Raw genomic sequence first — 19,679 nt, 5'->3', positions numbered from 1 at the left:
ATATTTGGGTTTTGTACGAGACATTTGTAGGCATAAATCTTGAGCTGTAACTTAATTGTAACTAAACTATCAATCAATAATTGTTTTGCAGATTAATCGATTATTTGAAATAGATATGGTTAGTTGTAACCATAGATATATTATTTGAACTTTAGCTATCGGTTTTACAGCAAATAATAATGCTAGAGCTGTAAAAAGAAGCAGCAGTTAATATTATCATTTATTTCTCTGCGATCCCTATTCCTGCCACACAAATCCCAATAGGTCATTTTAAGTGTTTCATGATTTGAACACAGGTGTATATGTTCCATATTTAGCCCAAATTAACACCATGGGACATTCATTTTCAGAAGTGTTAGTATTTCAGTAGAGTAGCAAATATGTATAGTCGCATATCTAAATTATGCCAGATCAAGTGTGCAAGTTTGGGATTAGGATAGCAAATAATTGTTACTTTTATAGATTACTTTGTCTATTTTTTGCATAAAGAAATAATGTAAAAACTCCCAAAGCGTGAGGTTTTCAACTGTCTATACAAAAGATATTTAGTTTACAATAATATAAAACTGAGAAAAAACAGCAAATCCTCACAAGCTGGAACCATAAAATATTTTCATTTTTTTTAATGATACAAAATATTATTGTAAAAATACATATATAGTCTATGTATTAATTTCTTAAATATCTTTGGACTGAATAAAATGCCGCCCCCAGCTGGCCGATGCGCACACGCGCTTCTGTTTGTTACGTATTTGTTAATAAAGTTACGTTGAAGGAATTTGAATCCAAGATGGCGGTGTGGTACCTACCGCTCTCTGTAAAGATGTCACCCTCAGCTTTAATGGGCTTTAAGTGTGTTTTGACAACACGCTATTCCTCCAGAAAGCTGCTAAAATCTTTGATAGACACCTGCAGACGAGGTGAGTCGAGTTTTTGGTGAGTTGTGTTGATAAGCAGTCGAGTCGGAAGAGTTAACCGGTGGCCTCGTTTTGTCAGAGCTAAGCCAGCTGAGGTGTGTTGTTGTGGTTGAACTACAGGTTACTCGGTGGAGAGCGGCGCGAGACCCGCCGGGTCCCGCGGCCCCCTGGACCACTACGGCGGGCTGATCAGAGACGGGGCGCTGCGGGAGGATGAGCACCAGAAAGCGGTGATGCAGACCCTGGATCAGCTCCACAAAACCCTGCGAGGATACAGCAACACGCCGATGTCTTTCTTCTCCAAGGTAAGAGGATTGAGAAACACCCCAATGGTGATGAATGCTTTCATTCTTTCACGAATTAACTATTAACGCCGAGTAAGGTTTTCGTAAGTAGGTACGGTTTTCACGACTGCAGTATCTATCTATGCCGAGACGCATTACGTTGGATTTTTCTCATTATTTACAAGCAATTACAGCCTCTGAACTTTGAAAGATCGACCTCAGTGTCATGTTTTCTTTTGTCACTTTAATACAAATATTTTTCTTTATTGTACATATCTTCATCTTTACTTTCCCACCTATGGATACGCTTATATAAACCTTCACAATAGTGTATATGTTTATTTGCATTACCCTGTCCATACGCAGTTCTCATTAGAGACATACGTTGTATACATTACTGCACAACCTGTCGACAAGTTTATTCACACAACTACATTTGATCTATTTACCATCCTTTATTTAATGCCTGTTAACAAGCTGGTAAACCATCACAACCGTGTGTGTGTATATATATATATATAAATGTCTTTATTTAATTCAATACAATTTAGTATTTTCTATTCTGCTTTAGTTGTTTGTTTATTTTTTGGGGTCTATTTGTAATGCCAGAACCTCACTGTTTGTTTTGTTTTTTTACAGTTTTTCCCAAAACCGAAGGCTCCAAAAGGTTACTATATTTACGGGGATGTTGGTAAGAGAGATGGGCCCCAGAGTTACAAATAAATAAAAAGGGTTTAAAAAGAGTTTTTCCCCTTAAGTCACATGCTCTATCTGTTTGTTTCAGGCACAGGGAAAACGATGGTGATGGACATGTTTTATTCATACGTTGAGACTGAAAAGAAAAAGAGGGTTCATTTCCACGGCTTCATGTTGGACGTGCATAAAAGTGAGAACTCTTCATGTTTCTACTGTGCCATTATTGAAAAGTGTACTTTATTTGCTCTTAACAGCCACAAGGGGGCAAATTATTCTTCAAGCCTTTTGAGTGAAGCCATACATGAATGTGTGAATGAATAACTTCAAGATGGATGAGGTGTCTGCCAGGAAATACATTTTCTTCACATCATCAGTGAACCAGATTTCCATAAACATATGTCGTGCGTCTAACCCTTTCTTCATTCCTGTGATCTTTGAGCAGCTTTTCAAACATGAAATTTGGCGTAAATAAAAGTTTATTTAAATCCCGCCTCCATAAATGGCTGCAACCAAAGGGGGACACACTGTCTTTTTGGCTTCCTCACATTTCATTCATAACTAGAATGGGCACTCGGTAGAGCGCATACCTTCGCATATCACAAGATCGGGCATTGAATTATGAACATTTTGGCATTAGTTGCATGCCAATTGGATAAAAATTGACCGTGCTATGGTAAAAAGAAGATTTTGACCTTTCTATGACTTTGACCCGATTGATCCCAAAATCTAATCAAATGGTCCCCGGTTAATAACCAATCATCCCACCAAATTTCATGCGATTCGGTTTAAACTTCTTTTTTTTAATGCGAGGAACACGCATACAAATAAATAAATAAATATACGGCGATCAAAACATAACCTTCCGCATTTTCAGTGCGAAGGTAATGAATACCGTCCTATGCACTGTCAGCTCCTTAATCCGGCGAGGATCTAAAGATGTTTCAGTAGAGGTGAACTTTCCTAAATTACTGGTGTGAGAAGATTTCTTCTCAAAACGCTCTATTCAAACTAAGTCAACAGAACAAGGCAGCGCCGTGGTTGCCGAGCTCAGCACTTATACTCACACCGACCCGACTGAGTCAAGACACGTTTTTGCTCTCTTTTTTTTTAGGGATCCATCGACTGAAACAGAGCATGCCAAAGAGGAAAGCAGGTAAAATGGCCAAATCCTATGACCCCATTGCTCCAATTGCAGCGGAGATCAGCGAGGAAGCGTGTCTCCTGTGCTTTGATGAGTTTCAGGTAATTTCGACAGGACGGAGACGTTTAAAAGAGTCCGACTGTATTTTCCTTTGTGCTTTACTCAAAGTAAAATGTATTCGTAACGCACCTTTCAGGTGACTGACATCGCTGACGCCATGATCCTGAAGCAGCTCTTTGAGAATCTGTTTCTGAACGGAGTCGTCGTCGTGGCCACTTCTAATCGTCCGCCCGAAGGCGAGTAACCACACATCCTGAATATGCCAGATGGCTTCAGAGACGGCTCTTGACCCGTTTCCCATTTACACCCACTGACATCTGGCTTTTGGTCACGTTCGGCCTTCATTCATAGAACAAATGACTGCAATAGTCCAAAGTATTTTTCGGCTCAAGCTCCGATAGTCAGTGATGGAAACTGAGGAAAACCAGAAGGGCGTACTCGTGGACTGCCAATGTGGAAGCAGTCTATTGTGTATTTTAGCATATTTTCCTGACAAAAAAATGCTTATTTGCTGATCTCAGTTTTTTCGCCTTTTTTTTGGTCCAACATTTTAAGTCAATATGTCCATATACAACTTTGTCCCTCGTTACCTCAGACTGACTTAGTGTGCGTCCAGATTCCTTCTAGACTTTTATTGGATATAGTTAACTCCTTTATGATTTCAAAATCTAACACAGTCCAGTGTGCCCTCCTTCACACCATTTTCAATACATGTTTTAATAACTTAATATTATATAAATATTGTTGACAATATCACAAAAAAATGTGGCATGTGTGTCTCTCTTTAAACTTTTTGATCCCACTCTTTCCCCTCAGACTTGTATAAAAACGGGCTCCAGAGAGTCAACTTTGTGCCGTTTATTGCTGTGCTGCAGGTGAGAAAAGAGACGGAAATCAGATATATATTTTTGTGATTTTAATTTTCAATGCACCCGCTGTTAATTGTTTGTCTCTCACATGCAGAAATATTGCCAAACTCTCCGTCTGGATTCTGGGATAGATTACCGCAGAAGGAACAGACCATCTGCTGGAAAACTCTACTTCCTGTAAGGGATCCACAAAGTCGGTCATTGCGACCTGTATTTTAAACTGTTGTGTATGCAAGCTATATTTAGATCTGACGTATGTATGTTTTAGTGTTTTTAATGTTGCTGTTACTGCAGATCCAGTGAGCCGGATGTGGACGCAACGCTAGACAAGAAGTTTGATGAGCTGGCTTTTAAGCAAAATGACAGTAAGTGGACTTTTGACTTAATTCTACAGCTGAAATGCAATGTGGTCGTCACTCGATATGTATAACCCCATCATTAAACTCTTTAATATCACACGCTGAGCTCACACACTTATTTTTCTCCACAGTAACGCGACCCAGAGTTCTGAATGTCAACAACAGGAAAGTCCGTCTGAACAAAGCATGTGGGACCATTGCAGACTGCACGTTTGAGGAGCTCTGTGACAGAGTAAGTCTCTCAGACTTTGACCTTTTATTTTATTTATTTTTTATAGATATTATGCGATGGAGGAAATGGCACAATTGAGAGATAAATGTGCATCACTGCATACAAGCTAAAATGTTTGTGTTTCACATTTTGCCTTTATCCCACCAATCCTGTTTTTTGCTCACATTGTAGTTGGTGAACAATTGCTCTGCATATTTTTGTTGTATGAAATTCCATTATTAAAACGGGAGTTACCTGATAGCTGAGTGGTTAGGAGGCATCCCACAGGGGAGTAAATGCTGTGAGCAGTGACTGATTCCCTTGCTGGGTTCATGTCATTCCTCTACGCTCTCCCCCCATTGTATGTGTGGTAATGACCTGTGTCTCTCTCTCGCTCTCTCTCTCTCCACTATCAATTAAATGCATGAAAAGCCCCGTGTTCCTCCGTAAGCTGTCGATGATGGTTCTGCATGTCACGCGCATCATTTTCAATCCATGCGTTTTTTCAGATTTGAGATTGATGGTGAAAGTGTACACACACACACACACACGTCGTATCTTTTTTTGTTGTTGCATCAAAACTGGATTGCTGCCACATTCTGTGACTGAGTCAGAAATCCACACAATGTGGTAGCGTCACATATTGTATACTGGAGCTATTTCATGATTGCAATGAGATGTTATAACCGTAAATGAAATGGAAGAATTACAGATTCACGGTTTCTGACCTTTCCGGGTATTTCAACCCATTTGAAACACGGGGAACTCGACCTGAATTTAAACTGGTTTGAACAGCTGCTGTTGAGTTTTTTTAAATGATTGACTCACAAGTGGCTCTTTTTGGCAGCTGAAGGGATTCCAAGAAAATGTCGAATGAATACAAAGACACGAAGCCACAGTGGGTTGATTAAAACATGGATATAAATATCGTTCTGCCACTTAAACCACCGCAGTCGGCTAATCTTGAGGCTTAATATCATTCTGACGTCTCCAGCCGTGTAAATGTTTCAGCCTTTAGGGGCCAGCGACTACCTGGAGATGTGCGTCCTGTTTGACACCATCTTCATACGGCACATTCCTCTGCTGACGCTGAACCAGAAGTCTCAGGCCCGGCGGCTCATCACGCTCGTGGACACCCTCTACGACCAGAAGGTACACCGCGTTCTTCACATCCGCGCCCACCACCTTCTCTGAAACAGCAAACCGTGGACATTTTTGTTGTTGTTGTTGCAACGAGTGTCTCGTTTGAAGGTGCGGGTGGTGATTCTTGCCGATCACCCACTGGATGATCTCTTCGTGCACCGCGGTGAGTCCGGCCACGAAGAGAGCCACGTCCTGATGGACGACCTGGGGCTGACGAGGGTGAGTTGTTTTTGAAAACTGAACCTGTTTTTTTTCCCCCCGGTCAGGCGTGGACTTTTTCGTCGTAAAGTAGATGATTAAGCCGGCGGAGGCGGTCGGCCGCCAGTGAACGGAGCTTAAAACACAGCTGGAAGTTAGTCAGTCAGAGGGAAATCGTCTTCGTCGCTACTTTAACCTTTACTTATTCTCTTACGTGAAGTAAGCCCTCCTCTAAATGTACTTCTGAATGAATCTGCATCTCATTTTGGTTTGGCATTAGATGTAGTGATGAACAATAGTTGGGCACGTGGGTCCATTAATTCAAAGTAAATGTATGAGTTACTTAAAAAAAATCTTTAAAGAAACCTAGAAGTCCACAGATTTTCCTTCATACCAAATTCCATCGAAGTCTCATCACAATTTTTTGGGATATTCTGTTAAATAACTTTAATACCATCTCGTGGCATTCTGTTTATACTGTAACGGCCTTCTCTTCATTTGTTTCGTGATGTTGGTACTTTGTTTTTAAAAAGGAAGACTGAGAGCATAACGTCTCTAGCATATTTAATTAAATTTTTTACATTTCTAATTTCAGCTTTAAATAATAATTCAAAATCAACTGTTCAGGGTCCATCTGGCGACCGTAGTTGCATATCTCTCTCGCTCCGTCATTTCCTAAAACATAAACTTTTTCATATGATCGATACACCAGATTTGAAGGTGAAGAATAAACATTTGTGTGATGACGCTGTGATTTTTCTTTCTTCTGCCCAATGTTAATAATTTTGTCAAAAGCGATGTGATTGATTTTGAGGAAGTGCTCATTACCAGAAGTTTCACTCGGCTGATTCACTGTCCTTCCCGCTGTTGGACAGGATGAAGCCAGCAGTCTGTCCATCTTCAGCGGAGAAGAGGAGATGTTCGCCTTCCAGAGGACCGTGTCTCGCCTCACGGAGATGCAGTCGGAAAAATATTGGTTGGAAGGAGACCGGAGCGCCACATCTCAGGTGTAGCCGCGTTGCGCAACCGCCATTAACTGGACTCCTCGTCGTCTCCATCATCAACCCAGAGGGACTGCATCTAATGTACAGGGAATATTTATTGAACTTTATTGTGACATTGCACTTTCTGGATCATTTATTTTTTTATATATATAACTTTATGGTGTCTTATTGCTTTTAACTCCCGTGTTATTTCGTGGGTCCAACTGCATTTTACTTTGATCAATCTGTGGGAAAAGAGCTGGACGGCTTTTTAAAATGGATTCCCGACCAACTTTTATGAAGATTTAAGAGACATTTTAATCTGGCCGCTTTTGAAAAATATAATGCATATCAATGAGTTGTTTATGATTCTACTGCGAGCCTGAACACAGTGGCAGCAGATTGATTCACAGATTTAAAGCTGTTTATTTATGATTTACGGGTTCGTGTTCATTAATGATTGTGTGGACGGTGCGTGTGGAGCATTCCTCTCCAGAACATTTCTCATGATCCACTGAACAATAACATTTGACTCGTTATCAGCATTTTCATTTGGTGGATAAAAAAAGAAACCGGGACGTGTATTACAGGAATTGTTTTTTGTTAATATATTACTTACAGGGCGCATTGATGTGTATCTATCATCATAAATGAAGCAAACAACGGTTTAAGTGTTGGAGTTGGTTCATGGGTAACTGTTTCCCTGTTTACAAGAATATTTTATTTATTTAGGCATAAATACACACCGTCTTAAACACTAAAATAAAAGCGCTGTGGGACGTGAGAGACATCTTCACATGTTATCTGCTTTACAAACGGTGTTATTGGAACCGATAGACGTGGTGGTGTTTTGTGCAGGAACAAAAGCGTGAGACACTTTTGTTTTGGTATATAACTGCCTTTAACTGAATTATATTAATTAAAAATAATTATTTTAACGTGCAACAACAAAACAGTCCACTGTGTCAGTGGAGTAACTGCGACACAAAGTACTCTGTTTAGTGTATTTAATTATTTAAACCAAACTTCTGTATTAAAAAACACTGATATAAATAAAATGTGCTGTTCACTGCAACAATTACCTTTTTATGACAAACATGTGGCATTTTTATTTGTCATTTTATAAGTTACAGTACTGTATTATTGTTGCAACCAGGGCAGGTATTGTGTGTGTGGTAATGTGAGTATACAGCATACATCTCCCAGTGTAAACAAATGAACTGCACACATTTTTATAATTTTACTATCCACTGTATGTTTACTCCCAGTAATGTGGGGAACCATTTGACTTAAAAATACTTTGTTAATATAGATCCTGAATTTCTTCAGGTCTTTCCATCTTGCAGCAACATTAATATTCAAGACTTTGGAGCTGATGTTGCTCAACATCTTCCTGCTCTCAGTATTTTATATAAAACAAAGACGGTATGTATCTTCTTCATTCATATTTTATTTAAATCAAATAACAGCTAGGAGACTACTTTTTACTCTCCTCTTAAAAATCCTCCGGTCATATAAACGGTGTGCGCGCGCACACACGTACACACCGAGTGATGTCACCGGCCTGCGGACATCTCCACACTGTCACTTTAACGCCACGGCCGTCCAGGGGGGGCTCGGCTCCGCTCGTGAGCTTTTTTTCTTCTTTTCTCCTCCTCCTTCTCCCGGACCGGTTTGCAGCGGCTGCAGCAGATTGGCTGAAGAGTGTCTGCGGGCCGGTGGCCACCGGGAGGACGCGGCGCTGCTCGGTTCCACGCGCACGGAGACGTGCGGCGAGAATGCATCGTTATGCTCCGGGAGGGAGGGCGGATTTGAGCCACGCCACATTTCTCCAGTATAGTCCCGACCCGCCCCCTTTTTCTTCATCTTTTTAAAGAAAGCTGCGGGGCCTTGAGAACGCAATCACCGCCTTGATGGTTCGCGGACAGCAGCGCAGCGCGCAGGCGACGGGCAGCGCTCCGCGCGGTTGATCGAGAACTTGGTGGAAGGGACGCGGTCAAGATGGCAGCTGTGTGCGGACTGATAACGCCGATGTGGTGGCATTAGGCTAAGTCTTTTTTTTAATTCATTTTTTATTGAATTTTATTTGGCATGCACGCTTGCGTAGGACGCGGGCGAGTGTAAAAAAATTAGACCCCTCCGCTGACTCCCCCTCCTCGCGTGTTCGTGGTTATTGCATTGCGTGTTGCCCAGGGTGTGGACCGTGCACGAGACCAGGCAACGCGCAGTTAATACCGGTCAGTTCCGATCAGCTCCGCGTGCTGCTGGATAGACGCCTCGCGGGGAGGGACAGAGATAAGCACACGTGCTTGCGGGGTTGGACGCCGTGCGTACCGTGCATAGTAAATACACACCCGTTCCCCCGAAGGCTGCACCGCAACATTGATGGAATGCGACCCGAGTGATTTTTCGTTTGTAACCCTTTGTGCAAAGCGAGGCGATATATCGTGATTAACATGGCTGAGGCGGCGGCGCCGCGCCACGGCGACGAGTCCCCCTCGAACGTGGAGATAGATCCGGATTTCGAGCCCCAGAAGCGGCCGCGGTCTTGCACTTGGCCCCTGCCCCGTCCGGAGTCCGGCGCGGACAAGCCCGGAACAAATGACACTGACGTAATCCCCGAAGAAGAGGACGATGAGCACGAGGGTGGCGACGCTCAGAAAGCCGGCGACGACGACGACGGTGGCTGTGCGACGTCTCGCGTGTCGAGCAGCGGCAGCAGCAGAGCCGTGTCCCAGCCGGTGGAGGTCCAGCGGGGCCCCTGCAAGGAGGAGGCCGCCGACGGCTCTCCGTCCTCGACGCAGACCCCCGCCGCGGCTCTGGGCGGCTCTGCCTCGCAGCAGCTGAGGAAGTCCTCCTCCCGCAGGAACGCCTGGGGCAACTACTCCTATGCCGACCTCATTACGCAAGCCATCGAGAGCTCCCCCGAGAACAGGCTGACCTTGTCCCAAATCTACGACTGGATGGTGAGGTCTGTGCCATATTTCAAGGACAAAGGCGACAGCAATAGCTCTGCTGGCTGGAAGGTGAGCGGTGACACGCTGGGTGCTGACATCATAACAAAGACCTCTCTGTGGTCAGCTCCACACACACCCATGGTTATTGTAGAGGGGGCGGGGGGGGTGCCAACACAGGTGTATGTCAACACAGGTTTATGTGCAAAGCAAGGGATGCGTTCAGGTTTCATTATAAGGTATGTAAAAAGGGCAGCAGGAAAATGAGCAAATGACCCATGTGGCTTGTCAACATGTAGGGCTCCAGTTGTAATGGTGTGAGTACATCAAATGACACACACTTTTTGGTTCTGCGCCTCAAACCAAATCTGAGCGCGTGCGCACACACACACACACACACCCCAACGAGGCAGTGGGTCTGAAAGTTGAATTTCACTTTGGGACACACTGCAGCAGCTTCTTACAAGCTCCAGTGGGGCCGAGCTTCTGTTTGATTTTAAGGATTAGTTCAGCCTGGAAAACCAATTCATCTGTCATGGAATCAAGTCTGATGAAAGCTTTGAGCTTTGCAGGATTTAGATGGGGGGGGTGCAAAACTCTGGAAATGGGTCTGTAATCCTGCACAACTGTAGGATGTGGGATGCAGGCCGATTTTTATTTTTCTGGGACTTTTCTTAGTGGGTAAATCACAGCAACGGTCAATATTTAGCTTTTATGGCTCCACATGGCGATGTAGAATATAAACTGTGCATTGATGCTAATAACTGATTAATCTGCACAGAATCATCCAGTGAGTTAATACGTGAGATTAGTAGCGGTCGGTTTTCATTCATGGTTTTTGGACACTTGTTCCATTTTTACTGTGATTACTAGCATATTATTCATTTTGGCGGATACAATTTGTCTCACAGGAAGAGTGAGGGAATATTTAACTTCCGGGGCACACTACATGTCCTGCTTTATAAATGAAGCAAACAACGGAGTTGGGAGTTGGTTGATGTTAAACTTGTTTTGCCTTTTTTATTTTTTACTATCGTCCATTATTTATTCAAACTCTCATTGATGCACAACATTTTACAAGCAGTGAGAAGTCTTGAATGTTTATCAACTGTACAAACAAACATGAGTCATTGGAACCCAGAGACAGTTGGTGGTATTTAAATTTAGTGTAATTGTGTGTAGAAACTAAATCTTAAAACCTTTTTTGTGTTCTCCTTGTTGTCCCCTAGATGCATATGGTCCTCGCAGAGGACAGGGTTAATGTTATGGCTTCAGAAGAAGTGCTGACCTCAGCATTTCCTAAGAGACGCTTTCTAGCTGTGACATTCAGCGATCGGCCTAAAACAGGGTGGTCCCCTTCATGAGGGGGCTGTGTTTGAGGGTCGGGGGACCGCAAGCTCGTAAACCCAGACCGGTCACACGTCTCAAACGCCGGCTTCAATGACGACCTTTGTTTGTGTGTGTGGCGCTCCAACACAAGGTTACATCTCCTCGCTGTTGTGAATCCAAACAAAAATATACAGACCCCCACGCCCGCCCACTCCCCCCTCGCTGTGTGCCACACTGTCTTTTCCCCCCCCTCCTTTCTCTCACATGGCCCCGGCCACAAGAATCAATCAGCTGACTATAGATGATGTAGGTCAGTGTGTAGCCGGGTGAGAGGAGCTCAGTGTTTCCCTTTTGGATCTGGCCCTGACTAAACTGGCGTGGCTCCAGTCCTCGCTCGGAGAATGACGAGAGGCTCTGCTCAAAGGGGGCTGCAGAGCTGCTGTGGCAGGAGGAGGAGGAGTTCTGTGTGATTTTATCTTTTTTTAATTATATATATTTTAATTCTGCACGGCTTCCTACTGTATCTACTACCTGTGCCGCCAGAGCTTTTAAAAGATGTAATAACGGCCGCTGGATCTTCCTCTCCGGTAGCGTCTCCGGTAGCTCGTGTACATTTATTATATTTTTTGGGGCTTTTATGTCTCGCACAAAAGCGTCACCTGTGTAGCTCAACAAACTGGAACTCGGCATTCCTGTAGCTCGGAATATTGTTAGTCAATTGAATGCTAAACATTTCTTTCATGTTGTTGGCCGTGTTTTATTCTGTGTTGTCTTTCAATTCAATTCAATTCAGTTCATTTGTATAGCCCAATTTCACAAATTACAAATTTGTCTCGGAGTGCTTTACAATCTGTACACATAGACATCCCTGCCCCAAAACCTCACATCGGATCAGGAAAAACTCCCAAATAACCCTTCAGTGGGGAAAAAAAGGGAATAAACCTGCAGGAGAGCAACAGAGGAGGATCCCTCTCCAGGATGGACAGATGCAATAGATGTAATGTGTACAGAAGGACAGATTTAGAGTTTAAATACATTCAATGAATATGACGGAGTGTATGAATAGTTCATAGTAGGCATATTCCACGATGGAGACCTCCACGATCCATCAGGCAGATGGCGGTAGAGAGGAGGAGTGGGCGGAGTCTCAACAGTGGGCGGAGTCTCAACAGGCCAGTGGCGGAGTCGGTAGCAGGAATTCCACGACCCAGACCTCGATGATCCATCAGGCAGATAGGATCTATATCGTCTCATAGATTCCGATGACCCCATGAGACGTGAAGTCAAAAGGACTCCGGGGAGAAAGCAGAGTTAGTAATGTGTGATTGAGAGATGAAAATTCATCCTTAAGGAGAGAAAAAAGAGGAGATAGGTGCTCAGTGTATCCTAAAACGTCCCCCGGCAGCTATAAGCCTATAGCAGCATATCAAGGGGCTGGACCAGGTGAACCTGATTCAGCCCTAACTATAAGCTCTGTCAAAGAGGAAGGTCTTAAGTCTACTCTTAAACGAGGTGACTGTGTCTGCCTCCCGGACTGAAATTGGAAGCTGGTTCCATAAAAGAGGAGCTTGATAACTAAAGGCTCTGGCTCCCATTCTACAAGTAGTCCCGCATTTAGTGAGCGTAGCTCTCTAGTGGGGCAATATGGTATTACAAGCTCCTTAAGATATGATGGTGCATCACCAATCAAGGCTTTGTAGGTTAAGAGAAGAATTTTAAAAGTGATTCTTGATTTTACGGGGAGCCAGTGCAGAGCAGCTAGTGCAGGAGTGATGTGATCTCTTTTCTTAGTTTTAGTGAGTACACGAGCTGCAGCATTCTGGATCAACTGGAGGGACCTAAGAGACTTATTAGAGCAGCCTGATAATAAGGAGTTGCAGTAATCCAGTCTCGAAGTAACGAACGCGTGAACCAATTTTTCTGCATCTTTTTGAGACAAGATGTGCCTGATTTTTGAAATATTACGTAGATGAAAGAATGCAGTCCTTGAGATTTGCTTTACGTGGGAGTTAAAGGACAAGTCCCGATCAAAGATAACGCCAAGATTCTTTACAGTGGTGTTGGATGCCAGGGCAATGCCGTCTACAGAAACCACATCACCAGATAATTGATCTCTGAGGTGCTCAGGGCCGAGTAAAATTACTTCGGTTTTGTCTGAGTTTAACATCAAGAAGTTGCAGGTCATCCATGTTTTTATGTCTTTAAGACGTGCTTGAATTTTACTTCGTTGGTTGGTTTCCTCTGGTTTTATCGATAGATATAGTTGAGTATCATCTGCATAGCAATGAAAGTTTATGGAGTGTTTCCTGATAATATTGCCCAAAGGAAGCATGTATAAGGTAAATAAAATAGATCTTGCAAAGTGTAACTATATATATTTTTTATTTTTTTCATCCACCGGCTGAAATATAGTTGCATCTAATACAGCAACAGTACAATTTACGGCCTTATGGACCTCGGAGTACACTGACACCGCTCTGGGCAAGCTCAACCAAAACCAATGGTTGCAAAGGTTTAGTTGTTTATTGCAGGGCTGTTCTATTGGTTTTAATTAGACTGAACAGGACAGGCTGTGCTTTTATTGTCACCCGTTTTCCTAATGGCTTATTTCTAAAATATAAAGTCTGTCGATTTGAGCCGTTACAGACGAACGCTGTTCCGGCTCAGTTGACGCTTGTGCTGTTGGGCATTGTGAGGTCGTCTTAAGGAAAACGTCAACAAACAAATGAGTCTTTTCCATTTAGATTAGTTGGAACTTGTCGTCCTCTCATTCTGCTGAATCCATTATTTTCACTATCAATAAATCATCGCACTATCATGGTTTCCTTTAGTCTACCAACATGTTAGAATTTGGTGAATGTTGTCGGTCCCGGTTGTAAAAGGTGACTCAAAGATATAAAATGAGAAGGCAGAAAATGTAATGCCACTTAATTTTTTGTCATACAACTAATCGATGCGTCATTTGTTTTGTCTGTTGATTATCTCTCCAACGGCGCTGGTGTTTGAGTCCTCGCCATTCAAATGGGGTTAAAATGTGGCTCCTTGCAGCAACACTTGAGGTTTCCCAAAATTGTTCATATAGTCTTGTTTTATGGATATTGAATGACATTTTCAGTCAAATTTTGAAAAGGGGAAACTACGTGAGAGATTCTTCTTTTATTCATAAGTTTAAAAAAAACTAAAATCTCAGGTGAAGAAAACATGAAGAAATTAAAAAACGGTCAAAGATTTATCTTTTTATTTATCAACCAGGTTATGAACATATGCCATTATTTTGCTTTTATCCCAAATGCACCATCCTGCTGCTGTAAATACTCTTTTATTATTGAAAACAATTTGAGCAAAAGTGTTTACTCATGTTTGAGCAACATTTGCTAGAAACTAAAGCGTCAAAGGAACAGTTTGACATTTTGGAGGGAAAACTAGCAGTAACCGGTTTATTTAGCCTAGCTAGTTCAAACTGGAAATGGAGGGAAACTACTCCGTTTACAATATGTCATTTATACACATATTGACGACGCAAGATACAACATGTTTAGTGAGCTTTGAATGTGCCGGACAGAGCCAAGATGGCCGTTTCTAGCATTTGTGCTAAGCTAACCGGCCGCCGCTTCATATTTGCAGTAGAGACGAGAGAGCGGTATCGAACTACTCGTCTAACTCTCGACCAAGAATGTTGAAAAAGTCTTTCAAACTGTTTTCAGTCAGAACAAATGGCCTCGTGGCTGATTAGTGCCACTGTGTAGGGAAGTTGGAAAGCACCCCAAAAAATGACCAGCGGCGTTTTCAGTTTTGGTGTTTTCCGTGTGTTTTGTTGACGGGGAAGTAAAATACATAAACACACTGGCTTATTCTTTTATGTCCTTACTTTGAGCCGATTAGCAGAGCTAACTTATGGTGGGTGGAAACGGGACAAAAGGCCAACGTTGTATCTGGAGGTATTATTTCTGTGTCGCATGTGCTTTGTTGCGAGTGAGGAAAGTGTTTGCCGGTCGACATAATCCTTTAATTGGCTTGAGATCGAGCTCGGCTGAAAGTTTGATGCCAGTGGGTCATTGACTCATTTCGAGGCCACATGGCTCCTCTGCTACCTCTCCACCCTGCAGAGGAACTTCCCTCCCAGCTGCTTTTATGGGATCCATGTGGAAAAGGTTACGTCGGCCTTGTGTGGCTGTAGTTTGAATGCGTTGAGCTGCTTTAGTGTTTGATTGGTTTAACCTTCAGAGATGGTTTTTAAATGGGACCTCGGTTTACTCGAGTTAATTAATTCGAGCTTAAGAGAATCCTGCTGGACCCTCACTCGGTGGACTTGGCCTTTTGGGACTGCAGAGATTTCTTCTTCTTGTGTTCCCGCAGTGGGACTTGGCGTCAGCCGGCTCCAGCTGTTTAATTTAGTTTATGATCAGGAACATCTCCGGGGGAATCCCGTAGGACCTTTAGAGAAAGAAATGGGTCACGATGCAAAGACGATGTGTTTCTTATAAGTCACGTATAGTTCACAGCAGTTTAGTTTTTAAAACAGTTTTTCTGTTGTGGGAAGACTTCAGTGTTGGCTGTTGACAGTCTTAATTTTCTACCTCCAGAGGTTGCCAATATTTTTGGTAAGAGGGATTTAAAGAGGCCGGAAGAGTTGAACATATCCAATATTTCACAGGACAACAATTAAAGTTAAGAAAATGGTATCTGCAAAACTCCTAAATTCTTTTCTTTGGGACCCCAAATAATTTCTTGCCTTTTTTTTATCACAAACTTCATAGACATGACGGCCCCAAAGAGGCCTGTTATGTCTTGATGGATTATATAGTTTATTACACCTTTTTGGTTAGTTTTTGTCATCCTGTCGATATTATTAATGTAATTGTCCTCAAAGTCATTGGTTTAATTCTGGGAATATGTTGACATTGCCACAACAATGTGAGTTATTTGGTAGCAAAAACAAATGTGAAAAATGCCTCCCCAAGCCACAGGATGTGGAGCTTTCCAAGGAGTCTCGATCGTCCTCAGCAGACGCTCAGCGTCCATGGAGTTGTCGATGTTACATTCTCTGAACTTCTTGGTAAAGATGGGATTGAAATGTATTCAAAGTCGGTCGTCCACGACCGCTGGGCAAAGTCCATCCTGTGTGGTTTGATTGAAAGGCTCCAGAACGGACACTAAATGGACCTGGTCATCAGATTGTGTTGATGGCTTCTGTTTCCAAGGTCATGCAATGCATTTCAGTTCTAAATGATCGAACATCCATCACGGCCCAAAGTGTTCCTGTATAAAGACGGATTGATGGCTCAGGGTTCACGCTCTCGCTGTTTTACCTCCAAATGAAATGTCGCCCAGCTGCCCCCTTGGATTGGTATTGTCGGGATGTATAGTTTCATATCAGAATCTGCAAATCCAGACTTTAGTGACCCAGTATGTTGAAGCACACAGGGAATTTGACTCGTTACAGGAAGAACGTGCACTTAATTGTCTTTTCTTTCAAATTTTTTTTGTCGTTGCAGAATTCCATCCGACACAATCTGTCCCTCCACAGCCGCTTCGTGAAAGTCCTGAACGAAGGCACGGGGAAGAGCTCCTGGTGGATGGTCAACCCGGAAGGCGGGAAAGGAGGCAAAGCTCCCCGACGCCGGGCCGTCTCCATGGACAACAGCAAGTACATCAAGGGAGCCCGAGGGCGCGCCACCAAGAAGAAGGCCTCGCTGCAGGCGGCGCAAGAGGGCAGCTCGGAGAGCTCGTCCGGCAGCCTCTCCAAGTGGACCGGGAGTCCCACGTCCCGCAGCAGCGACGAGCTGGACGCCTGGACCGACTTCCGCTCGCGGACCAATTCCAACGCCAGCACGCTGAGCGGCCGCCTGTCCCCGATCCTCGCCAACCTGGAGCTGGACGAGGCGCCGGACGACGACGCGCCCCTCTCCCCGATGCTGTACTCCAGCCCCAGCAGCATGTCCCCGGCGGCGGCGGCGGCGGCGCCCCCCGCGGGGCTCTCCGACCTGGCGGGCACCATGAACCTCAACGACGGGCTCGCCGACAACCTGATGGACGACCTCCTGGACAACATCAGCCTGGCGGCGTCCCAGCAGCCGCCCCCCGGCGAGGAGGTGAACGCCGACGACGGCGAGGGGAGCTCGGTGTTCACCTTCGGCGGCGGGCTGGGCAGCCCCGCGGGCAGCTACGGGCCGAGCCCCCTCTTCAGCCCGCCGTCCGTCACCAGCCTGCGGCAGTCGCCCATGCAGACGATCCAGGAGAACAAGCAGACCTCCTTCTCCTGCGTCTCGCACTTCAGCGACCACCAGACGCTGCAGGAGCTGCTCAGCCTGGACGCCCACAGCCCCGGCAGCGTCATGCTCACGCAGTCGGACCCGCTGATGTCGCAGGCCAGCGCCGCCATCGCCCTGCAGAACTCCCGGCGCAACGCCCTGCTGCTGCTGCGCAAGGACCACGCGGCGCCGGAGAGCCCCGCCGGCGAGGCCCGGAGCTCGTCGGACAAAGACGCCGCCGAGCCGCCGCGCCTGAAGTCCCCCGGCAAGAGCGCGGCGATGCAGCTCGGCGCCGGTTTGCCCGGCCAGGACCTGGACCTGGACGTGTTCAACGGCAGCCTGGAGTGCGACATGGACTCCATCATCCGCAACGAGCTGATGGACGCCGACTGCCTGGACCTCAGCTTCGACGCTCGCCTCGCCGCCGCGCCCAACGCCAACACCTCGCCTCGCCGCTGGCTGCCGAGCTGAGGAGCTCGAGCAAAGTCGGGACGATGTCAAATTGGGTTCCTCGTCCTGCGTCGTACAATTGGAGGGAAGCGCGTCTGTAAAGATGTTTTCATGTGGTGTTTCTTTTTAACGCGAGGCAATCGGTTTTGTACTGTATTTTAAAATATCCCCGCGACGCGTACGACGGTGTCTTCGCGGAAGCGATTATTTTAAACAACGGATCGACGCCTGGGCGCTGTGAGCAAACGGAGTGGACTGGAAGGGGACATTTAGTTAAAAAAACTTTACGAAGAGACGCATCAACTCGTGTTGGTCTCAGGGAATCACTCGCGCAGCGTCACGCGACGCGCGAAACTGAAGATGAATTCTGTTTTCACCGAGCTCGTCTTTCATACCTGAACCTGAAACGTTTTTTGCCAAACCAGCCGTCGGCCTCGCGCCGATCCACGGCCCGTTTACAGAAAAAAAGCTGCAGAGAATGTTCCGACTATTACGTTCCAGTGGACGATACTTGACTAGCTTTCTTTTTTTCTTCAATGTTTTTTTGAGACTAATGTTAACCCTCTCCTCCCCTCCATTAATGCACAGTCACCAAATGTCAATCTCTAGAGGTAAATGTGTTTCCAGGATGCGAACAGGTCTACATTGTGTGTTTGTTTTTTGTTGATTTTAGCGACATAACTGAATTCTGTTCCTTCCGAAGAGGTGCATTACTGAAGTCTTGATGATATGGTGTTTCTGCAGCAGATCCCTTTTCACCCCCTCCTCCTCCTCCTCTTCCTCCTACTGCAATATTAGACCGAGTTTAGGGTGGAGTTAAGGTTGTTATGTAGGAAACGTGACGTATCTCTAGTTGACGCCGGTCACAGTAGTGGACACGTTCGAAGGTGACCGCCCTCGGAGATATGTCGGCGTTTAGTTGATTTGAAGGCGTTGTTGGTGCTATCCACGCAGGGAGCGGCTGCAGGCGGAGCGGCGTCAGTAGCCCCCTCCTTTTGTTATCAGCGCCGTAGCAGGTGCTGGGTCACGGCGTTTCCAACCCCAAGCGAGGAGGTCGTATTTTTAGAGCCACTTTGCCATTCGAGAGAGAAACAACCGCATTATTTATATATTGCCAAACTCTTTCTGCATTTAATTACCAGGACATACAGTGTATAGTTATTAGGAAGCAATGACAAAAAAACAATCGGCACAGTTTTGTAGGAAAGGCGGGATGAACTTCTTCTTTTTTTTGCATCTATCTGCTGGAAAATGTCTTTCATTGAAATTTTTTTTTTTTAAATGAATTATTTATTTTCATTTCCACATGTACATATATTTTTTGAATTGTATTTTTTCTCCATATGAGGTGTGGTTGTGTAACAGCACCTACCTCTTTTTTTATGGTTATTCAACATTTTGACCACCACAAACGGAATAGTCTCCTCCTTTTTTGAGTTGTTGAGAAAATCTAAATGTCATGGAAATAATCCCACTTGTTTATTTTTGTTGGATCTTTTTTATTTATTTTATTTTTACACATTCTGCACGACTGCTTCCAAATATAATTTTTCTAGCTTCACATTGATGATTTTATACCAACTTGAAGCTCCTTTTTTTTTTTAACATTAATCTTGAGTAACTCTCACTGCCAATATTCAAAGTCCTTTTTATTCCTCTTGCTCCTACAAAAACAAAAGAGGCACCAAGTTGACATTGCCAGTTGTAATTCCAAGGCCCATCTTGGCTGTATCGGACATGGTGCGTGTAAATAAAGCTTAAAGAACCACTGAAAACCTGGAGTTTGTTTGATCTGCCTTTTATTTTATTTCTGTCTCTAGAGGAATCGCACAGC

At 44.5% G+C, this 19,679-nt stretch overlaps 2 protein-coding genes across 3 annotated transcripts; both read left to right on the top strand.

The window, feature by feature from the left end:
• The first annotated feature begins 790 nt into the window (after positions 1–790).
• afg1la (AFG1 like ATPase a) lies at positions 791–7,526 on the top strand. 2 transcript variants are annotated; one of them, XM_056425719.1, is made up of 13 exons: positions 791–920; positions 1,038–1,222; positions 1,841–1,892; positions 1,986–2,087; positions 3,009–3,139; positions 3,235–3,334; positions 3,915–3,973; positions 4,062–4,144; positions 4,262–4,332; positions 4,458–4,558; positions 5,549–5,689; positions 5,789–5,899; positions 6,754–7,526. In XM_056425719.1, exons 1-13 carry the CDS (start codon positions 791–793, stop codon positions 6,889–6,891), a joined length of 1,404 nt encoding a protein of 467 aa, XP_056281694.1. In that variant the 3' UTR covers positions 6,892–7,526. The 2 variants fall into 2 exon arrangements, with proteins under 2 accessions (XP_056281694.1, XP_056281695.1); XM_056425720.1 differs by having other exon boundaries at positions 828–936.
• A 96-nt stretch (positions 7,527–7,622) lies between these two features.
• On the top strand, positions 7,623–19,626 carry foxo3a (forkhead box O3A). The gene is made up of 2 exons (XM_056425708.1): positions 7,623–9,887; positions 16,640–19,626. Exons 1-2 carry the CDS (start codon positions 9,318–9,320, stop codon positions 17,864–17,866), a joined length of 1,797 nt encoding a protein of 598 aa, XP_056281683.1. The 5' UTR covers positions 7,623–9,317; the 3' UTR covers positions 17,867–19,626.
• Positions 19,627–19,679: the final 53 nt, after the last annotated feature.

This window comes from Pseudoliparis swirei, chromosome 11, assembly GCF_029220125.1.
Source record: "Pseudoliparis swirei isolate HS2019 ecotype Mariana Trench chromosome 11, NWPU_hadal_v1, whole genome shotgun sequence".
Lineage (NCBI taxonomy): Eukaryota > Metazoa > Chordata > Actinopteri > Perciformes > Liparidae > Pseudoliparis > Pseudoliparis swirei.
Note: the sequence above shows the minus strand (reverse complement) of the source record. Positions and strands in the feature narration are given on the sequence as shown.